Source organism: Halichoeres trimaculatus, unplaced genomic scaffold (assembly GCF_033239565.1).
Source record: "Halichoeres trimaculatus isolate MK-OKI-2021-1 unplaced genomic scaffold, fHalTri1.1 fHalTri1_scaffold_22, whole genome shotgun sequence".
Taxonomy (NCBI): Eukaryota; Metazoa; Chordata; class Actinopteri; order Labriformes; family Labridae; genus Halichoeres; species Halichoeres trimaculatus.
The window spans coordinates 4,690,271-4,704,059 of NW_027437200.1; the positions used below are offsets into that span (position 1 = coordinate 4,690,271).

Below are 13,789 nucleotides of genomic sequence, written 5' to 3' on the forward strand. Positions count from 1 at the left end.
TGATGCTGGAGACTGATATTGTAAGGAGGAACTGTCAGTTAAACATAAGGGCGGTACACACCACGGGATAGTCTTGATGTCCCCCTAACTATCAAAATCCTGGTTGTCTGATGAAACAACATTGTGTCTGATTTTCCTGTGGCCTGGGGTGTATGAAAAGTGATTTTGTGGATTTTGTGAAAGTGGTTCAAAACCAAGCAGCAAGTGCTAAAATCTACAGTTTTTCAAGAGTCCACTTGAGGCTGGCTCTGGAAGTACCACAGCTACCCACATTTCTCTGTCCATTTCACTTTCAGGCTGTTTCCCAAAGCCCAGGTACCTTGCCTTACCTTGGTCTGATGTGGGCGTGGGGTGGGCGTGGGCAGGGATCCACATCATCAGTCGCTGCCCAGGTGCTGTTCCAATGTTCATGTCCTCTGGAGGCGAATGTCCTCCGTTTGGTTAGCATGTGGCTAATTGACCAGAGATACACTGGTGTATCCTTCGTTGCCTTGCCATGGCTATAAATACCCAACATGCAACACGTGAATCTACAAGAGGGAAAAGAATGGAAGGAAAAGACGCACCAGAGAGAGTGAGACGCTCCAGCGGGGGCGCGCAGTAAATTCCAATTTAAATGTTAGTAACAAAATACACCTCTGAAAATAACAACTTATACCATGTCCACCACTGAACTCTTTTGTGTGTCACTCACGTAACTATAATTACTGAGAAGCTGCACCTGCAGTGTCAGTAATGTGACAATAAAAAAGCAAAAAGCGTACAAAAGTGGCAAGCCATGACAATATTTGTAGCCGCTTGAGCGAACGGTCTACTTCCACGTTTGTATAAACTTTCCAAGCACTGTCCACAGTGCAACACGTTATGTGAGACAATGTAACTCCAATTACATTTACATTTGTGACAGGAATCTGATGGTTAAAAATGTGCCTTTGTAGGCTGTTCCATTAGCATCTCCTTTTGAGCAGAGGAAGGGCACTTGCCTTGGATTGGAAGGAAGTGGCTTCGGAGGCACTGCCTTCAAAGGCAAGGCAAAGCAAGGTACCTGGGCTTTGGGAAACAGCCTCAGTTTGAATCAGCTATGTGAAGCGAAATGAAGAAGAGGGGATGTGTCAACTACGTTTCCTCTTTACAGATGCTATGAGGAGAATCTGTTTTAGGTGGACTATCTCGCAAACTGTTGTAAAGATGTGACTTTTAGCCAGGCGTGTGTTTGTTTTGGGACAATTTTTCTTTGTTCAAGTCAACTTTCCACCAGATACAACTGTACATTTTTCAGTACAGTTAATTAGCACTGTTGTTTGAAACGTAACAGGTAATTGTAAGTTAGTACCATATGTTGGTAGCTAGCTATATGTACAGCCCGGTGATCTGAGACATGTCTGTAATGTGTAATGTTAGTGAATCCTGGTTCTGTCCTGTCAGTCATCTACCAAGCAGAACTAACGTAACCTCACTCTTCATTTATTGATAGACTCTCGAGTTTGAACAGACCACTGCAGAATAACTGCTGACTGTGGGTTGGAATCAACATTAGCACAAACAGATTAGCCCTTGTGTTAGCCTTTAGCCTCTCTTTTCTTTTTCTTTCTTCTGCTCTTCTGTCCTTTCTCTGTCTGACAGTTAGGCTATCTTCAAGGGAGACTTTTTCAAGATCACTTCCAGAATCCAAAGATCAGAAAAGATTCAGGAGCTCAGATCTTTGGGGTGATCCCATTGTGGACTTTCTTCAGGATGAGACGTTTGATGGACTCACAGACACAACGATCTGTTTGAAACTCTGGTTTGTATTTTTGAATCAAAGACAGTGAATTAAAGAACACAAAGAGCGTAAAAAGAAAACACTTTACGGCACTCGCAGTCACTCAAACTCTACCGCTCTATAACTCTAACTCTACGTCTCTAAGAAACAGGTGAGCTTCAACCTGGAAACTGTCAGGAAGAAACAAAGCATGGTGGGTAATGTTTCAGGTATTACAGTTGTCATAGTAACAGTTCATGAGTGGTTTGATCCAGACGCTCCGTCCTCATCGTCAGGAGGAAGAGCCACGAAGTCTGCCAACATGGACGCCATGGACTCCTCACCCAGCTGAGACAGAGACAAGGAGGAGTCAGTCACGTCGTTTGTTTATTCGTATTCATCACAACAATCTGATCATTTTTACCTTCTTCTTCTCCTCTCTATGGGCCTCCTCCTCCTGCGTCTGCTCATCCTCCCTCTTCCTCTTCACCCCTTTCCCCTCCTCCTCCTCTCCATCACCCTCTCCTCCTCTCTCAGTCTCCTGGACCTCTGCGGCCTCTTTCTCTCCTCCCTCGGCCTGGCTTTCTGCTCCTTCTTTAGGGTCTCTGCAGGGTTCTGGGTTCGCTGCTGCGGGCTCTTCTCCTGAGGAGAGCAGCAGCTCCCCCTGCTGGCCGGAGGTCTGCTCCTCACTTACAGTCACCTCCTCCTGTGTGGGTCCTGCTCCTGACAGCTCCTGCAGAGGAGAACAGGGAGAAAGAGCTCAGGTTTGATACTTACAATCAGTTTGATTTAACAAATCAAAAGTCAGGACTCTGATCCTGGTCCTCCAGTCTAGGGTCTAGGATCTGAACTGGATCATGTGGGTCTTACAGGTGACAGTCTAAGCTCACGTACCTCCTCTTCGCTCTTATTGGCCGAGCTTGCTTCAGGAGCAGCTCTAGGTTCTGCTTCATTGGCTCCATCCCTCCACAGCCCCGCCTCCTCCTGCATCCCAGCTCCTCCTACTCCCTCTCCTCCCCTTTCCTCCTCCTCAGCCTCCTCCCTCTCCTCCAGGGCTCCCCCGGTCACACACAGGATCTGAGGCATGGTGGGGTCGTCCATCCTCTCGCTCTCGTCCTCCTCTCCCTCCACCTCCCGCGCCTCCTCCAGCACGCCGATGCTCTCCACCTCCTGCAGCTTCATCCTGTCATCTGTGAAGAGCGCCCTGTTGGTCTGGATCTCCTCTATGCCTCCTCCTCCTCCCTCTTCCTCTCCCTCCACACTGAAGCCCTCCATCCGTCCTTCATCCACCACTGCCCGCAGCACCTTCGCCTCCTCCACCTCCTCTGGCTTCTCCTCTCCCCCTTCTAGAGGAGGGATGTCCCCATCTTCCTCCTCTTCCTCTTCTTCCAGCTCCTCCCCCTCTTCTTCATCATAATCCTCATACTCCTCTTCATCGTAGAACTCTTCATCCTCGTCTTCCTCCTCGTCAAGGCCCTCCTCCTCCTCCTCCAGCTCCTCGTCATCCTCCATATCCTCCTCCTCCTCCTCTTCTTCGTCTGTACTGTTGATGTTGATGACACCAGAGTCCTCGTTGCTGGGGGGCGGAGCCTGATGTGGATGGATGTGGCGTCCCTGTGCACTCATCTGGTTCTGGAGTTGGTGGATCTGGATCGGGAGTGGGAGGGGTCCAGGCTGCCCAGGGGCCGAGGGCTGCATCAGCATCTGCTGCAGCTGAGGTCTGCCTGACAATGAGTCCCCCAGAGCACCAGAGGGCGCTGCGAGGGAGCTGGAGTTCATGGGAGGGACTAGGGAGACCACTGAGGTGCTGGAGGGGGGGAAGGAGTTGATGGGGGTGGTGGAGGTGGTGAGGAGGGGGGAGGAGGTGGCGTGGTCGTTGGGGAGGGAGACCCCGTCTATGGCGGATGCTGTTGCTGTGGTAACAGAGTCTGACCCCGGCAGAGGGACCGTTGTGGACCCTGGAGCAGCAGAGACCAGGCTGGGGGGGTTTCCTGCCCCTGGGTCTTCCTGTGGGGGCTCCATGTTGAGCATCCCAGGGGGCACGATGACCACGCTGTCATCGGAGTCGCTCTCCAGAGAGATCTCCACGTCCTCCGCCTCCTCACGGTCGTAACGCACAAACACCGGCCTCTGGCCCTCAGGGGGGCCCAGACCTGCAGGGTCAGGCTGGTGGTGTCCGTGGGGGGACAGGATCATGTCTGCAGGGGTGTGGGTTTGACCTGGCAGACCTGGGACAAGAGACAGGTGGTTCTCCAGAGAGCCCAGCAGGGAGGCGGAGCCGAGGTCTAAAGAGTGACGAGATGGGAAGGGTGGGCCGGGGGCGGGGCCTCCCAGGAGCCCAGGCAGAGTGAGACCAGGTCCCTGCGAGGACGACAAGACTGGGGCAGAGGGGGTTGGCTTCAGGGTCAGAGGGGGCATGGGGAGTGCGATGGGGGGGACACGTGGGTGAAGGAGGGCGTTACAGATGGACAGAGCCTCGCCGCAGAACGACGACACCTGAGAGAGACAGACAGTCGGTTAGATCGTGGTCTTTGCTTCTTTGTTGGTCTTTTAAAAAGACAACTCAAAGTGGACGTTACTCTGGTCCTGGTTCAATCTCCGCTCTGTGATCCTCCTGAGCTAGTCTCCCCTTAGGATCCTAACAGGTGGTCTCAAGGGGTTTCCGTCTAAGGGTTTCTGGGAGGACCCACCTTTATGTTCCTGTCAGTGCGTCCGCTGCTCAGGATGGAGACGGCACAGGTGAGGGGAGGGGGCCAGCAGGGGGACGGGACCAGAACCAGAGCCAGCAGCAGCCTGAGGATCCAGAAGAGATGTCAACATGAGAGGAACAGAATCAGCAGGAGAGGACGTCACCTGGTCCCCTGAGACTTTCATAAAGGTGTTTATCTTTACCTGTACAGCTCTCTGCGGCTGAGGGCGCTGCTGTACTGACCACTGGCGCTCCCTGGAGACTCACTGGAGGTACTGCAGCTGGACTGCTGCTGCTGCAGACGCACACACAGTGGGAGAACCACCTCATGGAGCCGCTGAGGGAGGATGGAGGTCAGAGAGAGTGATGAAACACGAGCTTCTCCACCTTAATAAGACTAAGTCAGCAGAAAACTGGGCTCTGAGTCTGAATTATTTCTCTGATCAGGTCTATTGACACAGATAATCCACATTCAGTAGTTTTGATCTCTGAGTGTGACTGAGCCTGAGATTATTTTTCCCTTGGTTCAATTCTACTACAATTTTTGGGGTGCCGTTTGGATTTAAACTGAGATTCTATAGTATTTCTGATTTTTGTGATTTTTAGCTTGATTTTTTAACACCAGACTAAGTGAGAAATTTGAATGATGATGATGTCTACAGGCTGTATCAGGAGCCATATTTCCCCCCAAAATGTTCATCATATGTGAGTCAGCTTTTAAGATTTATTCAGGAAATCTTCTCTCTACTTTTTTTCCAACCCTGGGTATAAACAAAGACTAAATTTGAAAGAATAAAAAAATGACCAATTGAAAAAAAACCAAAAAACGACAATTTAAAATAGTCGATGAAAATCCCCTGATTTTTCCCATCTCATCAATCCCCATTTTTTCCTCCCATCCCTAACCCCTGGAATAAAAGTTCCTTATAAAATGTGTATATTCCAGTTAAATATGTACACTTCAAGTATAAAGAGTGGCATATAGAAGAGGATTAGTGCCACTGAAAAAAAACAAATAAGTCAAGATTTTTTTTATTACTTTTTTTGTCAGAATTCTGAGAATCCGAAAAAAAATATTTTTTTTCCGCAGAATTCAGAGAAAAAAAAGTATGAAAAAAAATTGGACTTGTTTTTTTCTCAGTGGCCCTAATCCTCTTCCATATGCGAGGTGTGTGTGTGTACCTTGTGTACATCGTCCTTCAGCAGAGTTCCACTGTTCAGTATGATCTGTCTCAGAGCTGTGAGGGAGAGAAACATTAAAGTGACTCAGACAGGAGACGTTTTTTGAACCAGGCTGTAAAAAGGTTAATTTCTGCTTTGAAAACATCTTTTTTGGTGTGTGTGTGACTTCTGGTACTTCAGGAGCCAGCCTCAAGCGAACACTCAAGAAACAGCAGATTTCACTTCAGCATTGTCTCATATTCTTAGACCGGAGGTTGCCACTTAGCCAGCACACATTCAGTCTGAGGCACACACCCACACACATAGAGGAACACACACTTACTCACCTCTGAGCGCTGAGAGACAGGTGTCCTGATTGGCCAGCTGGTCCCCCTTCCTCTGGAGGGACGGACCCACAGAGTCCGCCATCACTAAAGGCTTGGTCCTCCTTGGACCAGGTTTACCTCCGGGCACCACATCAGCTGACAGACCAGCCCGCAGCTGAGACACACGCACACAGGAACACACTTTAGTGTCTGTGAGCCTAATGAGAAGTATTCCCTCAGAGCTTCATGTCACCTGACCTCACCTTGACAGACTCCGCCCCCGGTGTGATGTCACTGAGCAGCTGACTGAACAGCAGCTCACTGTGACCCGGGCTCCCCTGCAGCACGCCGGCTGAGGCTCCGCCCACCTGAACCCACAGCTCCAGGGTTCTGTAGACGGAGACACGCACAGAGCTACGGGAGGAGAGGAGACAAACATCCAATCAGTCTCTAAGTTCATTTGGGTCATACCTTATGCTGCGCTCTGATTGGTCGGGGTCCTCAGGTCTCACCTGTACGCCCTCTGCTGGCCCAGACTGGCCTCAGGTAAAGGGGTCCAGGCAGACAGGGTCTGAGAGAAGAGCCTCTGTAACACAGCCGAGTACTGGACCATACCGCTACGCACACTGAAACACACACACACACACACACACACACACACACACACACACACAGTCAGCAACACACACAGCACAGCTTACACACACACAAACACACACTCTGATACTCACACTGTGATAAGTGCTGACAGGACCTCCAGTGTGTGTGTGTGAATGATGGGCAGGACCAGCAGCCTCACACTGCCATCACCTGTTAGATTCTGAGACACACACACACACACACACACACACGCACACACACACACACACACACACACACACATTAGTGTTTGATCTTGGGGTGTGAGAGTCTGTGTGTGTATGGGTTAGTGCGTAAACTCACAATGCTCTTGGAGCTGACGGCGAGGGCTCGACACACCAGGTTGAGGATCGGTCTGACAGGAAGACGTACGGCTGAGGATGGATCCACCCTGAAGGGGACACACACACACAAATACACACACACACACACACACACACACACACACACACACACACAGGTTGAATACTTAAAAATGTAAGAGGGTATGCGAATGATACATTCACAATTCTAAAAATTCAGAACATTTTGCATTTTGACTGGTGAATATCTGTGATAATTTGTTGGATATAAATTTATTTAATTTGATCATCAAATCAAGTAAATTGAAATTAAATAACAATTTAAACGGTAAGATAACATAAAGCAAGTCTGTAAAAGGGAGTTTTAGAAAGAGACTTAAAGATGTTACTGACTCTGCCAGCCCTATCTCCTCGGGCTGGTCGTTCCTCAAGAGGATCTAAGGCTGCGAGGTGGCTTGTAAGGCGTCAACATTCTGTGACTTAAGCGAGCTTTAAAGTGATCAGTAAAATCTGATGTCGTCTGTTAAAACCAGTCAGAAGCATAGCTGCTGCATTTTGGACTGGTTGGGGGCTGGAGAGGTGGAAGTTCCAGGGATCGAGCTTGGAGAAGATGAATGCATGGATGACGTTTGTGACAGATGGGATTTGATTTTGGAGATGGGTTTTTACTGAATGATACAGGACTAGATGGTTTTCTGAATGTGATGGTGGAAGGTTAGGACCCTCTGAGACAGTTTGAGGTTCAGCTTCATGGAGAATCTTCACACTGATACTTTAAACACACAAGGGTGCCAAGAAACTTTACCTGAGTGTGTGTAGTACATTATAGAGCGTTGTACCTGAGTGTGTGTTTCAGGGCCGTGCAGACAGCCGTGTATCTGTGCTGCAGCTGCAGCAGCAACAGAGGATCTGATTGGTCGAGATGAGGGAAGGCGAGTTCCACTCCAGGACCCTCGTACTGCAGAGTCCCATCTGTTGGAAACAAACATCATCATCATCATGGTCTACATGGTGTGTTAGGTAATGTCCAGGTCAGGGCTCTGCAACCTGTAGCTCTTTAGCCTCAGTGTAGTGGCTACCCCTGGCCTTGACAAAGAAATTCATAAAGATAAATAAAAGTTTTTCTTAATCTAATTAGGTATGGGTACCTTCCACATTTGAAATGATACAGTACCGACAACCGTTACCTGGCATCAGTATCAGTGCTCAACAGTACCAATTTTTGGTACTTTTTTGTGTTTATGTGGTAAAAAATATCAATTTGTTTCATAATATTTTTTTTCTGATTAAACATATTTATTCTTTAATATATACCCTTGCAATGCTGTGATCATGTCCAGAATGGAAAATCTCCTCTTCCACTCCCTCACAGTCGCAAGGATAGATTTAGGTACCTAAACATGGTACCTTTTAGCCACGTTTCCACCAAGCAGTCCGGTTCGGTTCACTATAGTTTGGCACGGTTTGGTACAGTTAAGCCTGATCCCGTTAGCGTTTCCACAGCAAACTGTGCCCTCTTGTGGAAGGCGGCGTGTAAGCCAGATGCCAAAAGATGCCGCAGCTGTTAAACAATAGCGTGACGCCGTAGCAGCGCGACACAGTTTAGGGGCAGAGAGTATTTTAAATCCAATGAAGAAGAAAAATGCAACACAGTAAACAAAGAGCATAGAGGGGAGACATGCAGCATTTTGTCCTCTCTGTGATTTGGATGTATCTCTTTGATACAAAGTGCAATCAAGCTTTGATTCAGAGAACTCTGTGTACCACCGGGAGAAATGCAGCCGCTGTCACGCGATTTTGACCAATCAACAGTCTGTAGTGTTGTAGCTCCACCTCCCAAGAGCTGATCGGTTCAGTCTGGCACCCATACGAAAGGGTCCCAAAAAGTGGGACAGCTCGTCTCAGTTTTTGGGGATCTGTCCCGGGATAAGTCAGTGGAAACGCCACAAAATGTGCGCCATACCAAGACGAACCAAACCGGTCTGTTTGATGTAAACACAGCTTTAGATTCAGTGTGTATTGGTACCCAGTACTTTTGACAGAATTTGGTCGGCACCTATAAAAGTACCTACTTCAGTACCCATCCCTAAATCTGATTCTTATTTATTTTGTTATTTTTGACTATTTTGTTGCACAGTTATCTATCGAGTTCGATCTCATAACCTTTTTGTCATTGAATTAAATAAAAAGGTTATAACGATTTGTCAACTGAAATATCCATATATTTGGCAAGAAATAAGCAAACAAAAAAAAGGTCAAGATGAAAGACATTTTCTGAACAAGCACAAAGAATGTTCTGAAAAGTACCCAACAGGAACCCAAAAGGAACAGAAGTGGCAAGTTTGAAACTGCTATGGAAAACTGAGATCAAAGTCACATCTTACAGCCCTGACACAGAGAAGATCACACAGGACATTGACATGGACTTTAGTCAAAAATAATTGTGGTTTATATTGCATTTTACAAAGCTGCGAAGCAGCCATTATGTTATTTTTTAATATATCAAAGTGGGCTATTTTTCTATTGTATTAATTTTAGCTTTTTTTCAGCTAACCTGTGTTAATAATGACCAAACTAAGGTTTTAATAAATGAGTTTTATATGAGTGCCTCAGAATGAATTTTTTCACCCATGAGAACAAAAATATGAAGAAGACAAAAGATGAATTAGTTAAATGTAAATATCTAGATGTACACCACGAGGTCAACAAAATACTGCACACGAGCACTTTGAGTGATTTTCTCTTCCTGTTTATTGATCTAGTGTTTCTCATCATCTTTAAATGTCTTTTTATAAGTTTAATTTTAATACTCCTGTCCTTTTCTCTTCTGGCCTACCTGTTTCTGATCCCAGGTAGATCTGAGCCAGCAGCCCATTGGCTGAGGCCAGCAGGCAGTGAATCTGATTGGTCCATCCCTCTGCTCTACCTGCGCCTACGCCACGGTCCAACAGACCGCCAAGACAAGGCAGCCAGGCGTAACACTGACACGCCACCTGATACACAGACAGAGAAATAGTGAGTTTGAACATAGACACAGAAACCTGTTCATGTCAGCTCCTTCCTCACCTCCTGTGTTTTCTTGTTGGTGCTGTCCATCTTAGAGAGGAAATACGCCCCCAGTTTGTCCTGAAGACAAGACAGATCCGTCAGAAAACTGAGGTCAAACATACACTCTTATTGAACGTGTGTGTGTGTGTGTGTGTGTGTGTGTGTGTGTGTGTGTGTGTGTGTGTGTGTGTGTGTGTGTGTGTGTGTGTGCGTCTGACCCTGAGGGATCCACAGGCTCGGGGGTAAAAGGTCATACAGGCCGTCATCCCCTCCATGGCAGCCAGCTCACACTGAAGACAAAGACAAACAGAGTAAGTTTCTGACAGACGACCAGGTGAGCGTCTGAGCCACCTTCATCAGTCTGATGAATGGATGAATGGATGAATGGATGAATGGATGTGATGACCTATGAATGCTCTCATCCTTCAACGTTTTGACCTCCCTCCTCTAATCCAGGGGCAGGTCACCACCACAGGAATTGAGACAATTCCAGCCCCCCTTCCTCCTAAAGGACCCTGACTGGCTCTCAGGACAGATGAAACATTCTAAGCCCCAGTCCCCGTCCCCCTGTCCCCCTTACCTCTGTCTTCAGGCCCAGCAGTGATGTCAGGATGCCAAGGATGGAGTTGAGGCCGACCTCTCTGGCGAGCTCGGGCAGCTGAGACGAGTACTGCAGGAGGTCTTTCAGGATGCTGACAGCCAGCTGGACGGTCTGAACTGGAGCTTGAGACTACAGGACCACAGGCAGAGATGGAGAAAGAGAGAAGAGACATCTGGGTGTCATGATTGATGACCAGCTGACCTTTAAGATTCATGTGGCCTTGATTGCTCGGTCTTGTCCTCTTTAACATCTGGAGGATCAGACCCTACCTGTCACAACAGGCCACGCAGCTTCTGGTTCAGGCCCTTGTGATATCACGCATCGACTACTGCAATTCCCTCCGAAGGCTTCCCTGTGCATACATTTAAACCTCTGCAGATTACCCAGAACGCAGCAGCGCATCTGGTCTTTAACCAGCCCAAATCAGCACGACACCCTGCTGCGAATCTCTCTTCACTGGCTTCCAGTAGCAGCTTGAATCAAAGTCAAAGTTCTTCTTCTGGCTTACAAAACAGTGACAAGAACGGCTCCTGCCTACCTGGGGTCCCTTATTCAGGTCTACACTCCTTCTCGCCCACTACGCTCTGCTTGTGAAAGATGCCTGGTGCTCCCAGCCCAGCAGGGCTCCAAATCACAAGCCAGACTCTTCTCCTCTGTTGTTCACAGACGGTGGAATTAATTACCTAACTCTATACAATCCACAGAGACCCTTTCTACTTTAAGATGTCTGAAGACTTATCTGTTTAGGGAACACTTGAGCTGACCCTTCTCCTCTTTGTCCTCAGGGGTAGAATGTGTCAGTAGATCTAAGACCCAACTCTTAAGAGAATATTTAGCACTGATTATTGAATGTTGTTGAAGGTTGAAATAAATTGCTGCATTGATTAATTTTGTTTAGTTGTGGCTACATTATTAGTGATGTAGTTGCTAGGCGCCGCCCTGTTGGCTATGGCTGCCTTTTGCAGCAGCTCTCTCTTCTTTGTCCGTTTCTTGTAGTTTTTTCGTCTCTTTTTCATCATCTTTGTATTTGGAGTGGATCATTACTTTGTATGGCTCATTTGTTGGTCGTGGACACCAAACTTTTTGTGGCTTCAGCGATATTTTTACTATTTTTTCTCCTGTGTTTGTCTGGAGATCCTACATGTAACCATGGCCACATTGTTTACATGTGAACTCAGCTGTTAGCTGCCTGTAGCATGTCAATGCTAACTGGCGTAAGGCCTGATGTTTTCCCACATGGTGAGGAGAAGGAGGTGAGGACGATGTGCTGGTACTGAGGTGTGAGCTGAGAAGTGACGACATTGACCTGTCCTTCTATCCATCGTTATTGGGAATGTAAGATCTATCTCCAATAAGATGGACAAGCTAGCTGTGCTAACCAAACAACAGAGGGAATACCAGAGGGCAGAGTAGCATCATGCTACTCACAGACATGGCTAATGGAGCCAACATCAGACGCCATGTAGGGGGTGTATGCTACCACGGTGTTGTTTACATTTATGCTGGCATCAGCTGTTGGTTTCGGCACGTTTGCCCATGTCACATGGGTGTGGGCGGGGAGTAGTTCACCTGTTCACGGTGGCGGCAAGATGAGTAGGGAGATTGTATTTTTTGTTGACCGCTTAGAGCAACTGAAAACAAGTGCTTTAACATCCTGTCGTGCCCTGCCTTGCTTTGATTGTTTGTTTGCTGCTTGAGAATAAATACTAACGCAATTCAAACCCGGAAATGGCTTCCTCGTCTGTGCACGTCAGCAGTGCAATGCTCCCTTACTTAGCCTCTCATTGACTTTGTGATTGGTTTTGAGTCATTACACATCAACACCCTGTTGGAAGAGCTTCACCTGCTGTGAGCAGACAGGATCTAGGAGACAGAGATGGAGCATTACTGAAGAAGCTCAGTCCTGGACCCTGTGGAGGTGGAGGCTGGCTGAATTGGAGAATGATGGACAAGCTGTCATCATCTATTTTCTTATGGACCTTTTTACACTTTCTATACACTTTCTTACTTTTGTTTTCTTGATTGCTGCTGTTACTTCAATTTTGTTGTACTTGTTACAATGACAATAAAGTTCTATTCTATTCTATTCTATTCTATTCTATTCAGCGTAAGGAAAAGAAATCTTCTTGCTCTTGATGGCAGCAGCTGCAGCCAAATAACTTAAAGCACTTAACTAAGGTTTACCCTTCTGTGAAAATTCTAACTTTTGTTGTTTGTTGCTTTGGACAGAAATGTACGCTAAATAAAATCATTTTATGTAGCAATAAAGGAAGGTAATCTGTGAACACTCTGTCTGTTCAGGATGAAGAATGCTCTCAGGTAAGTTCTTACCTGTATGACCTGCTGCAGTGAGCGCAGCCACGACAGACAGTGCTGCTGGAACACATCAGTGGAGCTGTCTTTGACCAGCATGGAGAGCAGACACAGGCCCTCAAACCTACATGCCCACACAAACAAACACACACACACATACACTTTAAAATAGACTCTCAAAGCAGAATTCAATGTCTGTGCAGAGTTAAACTTTATGAATCAGCTGTTTGATTACATCAGACTGTAATGACCAAAGGCTCTGGTTTAAAACATGTTAGAGAAAATTATTAAAGGTATTAACTTCACACTCATCAGGCTGATGGGGCTCATACATTGGAGAGGATTGAAAACTAAAAACATGTTAATAACTGAACAGGCCAGCATACAGGTAACACAGGTGTCATAGAGTGTGTGTGCTGGTGTCATACACACACACAACTCTCCTCTCACCTGGTCTTACTGGAGCCCAGTTTGGCGTTGCTGAAGCCCACCAGTCCTCCCACAGAGCTGGCCACCTGCACAGGTAAACACACGTGCTCATTATTAAAAGAGACTGGTTCGGTCCACTGGTGGAGTGGTTCGTGGTTCGGACGTGCAGCGTGCAGCATGCAGGACACACACACACACACACACACACACACACACACACACACACACACACACACACACACACACACACACACACACACACACACACACACACACACACACACACACACACACACCTGAGCCGCGAAGACTCCATGTTCCCGGTACCCTGAGATCAGGGCTGGTAAGTAATCCGGTCTCTGCTCTTTCAGAACCGACAGCAGACCCTCAGTGATCCGCACCGAGGACGGACCACGACCCCACACCGCCATCTTTACTGTCTCTATGTGCGTCACTAGGGCGCGCAGATATGACGTCTTTTAAATGCGCTCTTTGTTTCCTCTCAGACAGACCTGAAATCGGAACTGGATCCAGGTTTAC

General features: G+C 47.4%; 1 protein-coding gene across 1 annotated transcript; it reads right to left on the reverse strand.

Annotated features, from left to right (window-relative positions):
• Nucleotides 1-1,631: 1,631 nt before the first annotated feature.
• pelp1 (proline, glutamate and leucine rich protein 1) lies at nt 1,632-13,680 on the reverse strand. The gene is made up of 19 exons (XM_074662260.1): nt 13,546-13,680; nt 13,271-13,335; nt 12,839-12,944; nt 10,487-10,636; nt 10,125-10,196; nt 9,925-9,984; nt 9,695-9,851; nt 7,698-7,830; nt 6,860-6,947; nt 6,649-6,737; nt 6,430-6,543; nt 6,181-6,331; nt 5,939-6,092; nt 5,613-5,668; nt 4,634-4,767; nt 4,432-4,534; nt 2,636-4,237; nt 2,166-2,474; nt 1,632-2,089 (listed from the first exon to the last, which is right to left on the reverse strand). Exons 1-19 carry the CDS (start codon nt 13,678-13,680, stop codon nt 1,997-1,999), a joined length of 3,771 nt encoding a protein of 1,256 aa, XP_074518361.1. The 3' UTR covers nt 1,632-1,996.
• Between the last annotated feature and the right edge of the window lie 109 nt (nt 13,681-13,789).

Excerpts from the sequence above, each read along its gene's own strand:
- pelp1 (XM_074662260.1), bottom strand. The coding sequence starts at position 13,680 with ATGGCGGTGTGGGGTCGTGGTCCGTCCTCGGTGCGGATCACTGAGGGT. Across the intron at positions 5,669-5,938 it reads CTGTCTCTCAGCGCTCAGAG|CTCTGAGACAGATCATACTG; the intron begins GTGAGTAAGTGT and ends TCTCCCTCACAG. Across the intron at positions 2,090-2,165 it reads ATAGAGAGGAGAAGAAGAAG|CTGGGTGAGGAGTCCATGGC; the intron begins GTAAAAATGATC and ends TCTCTGTCTCAG.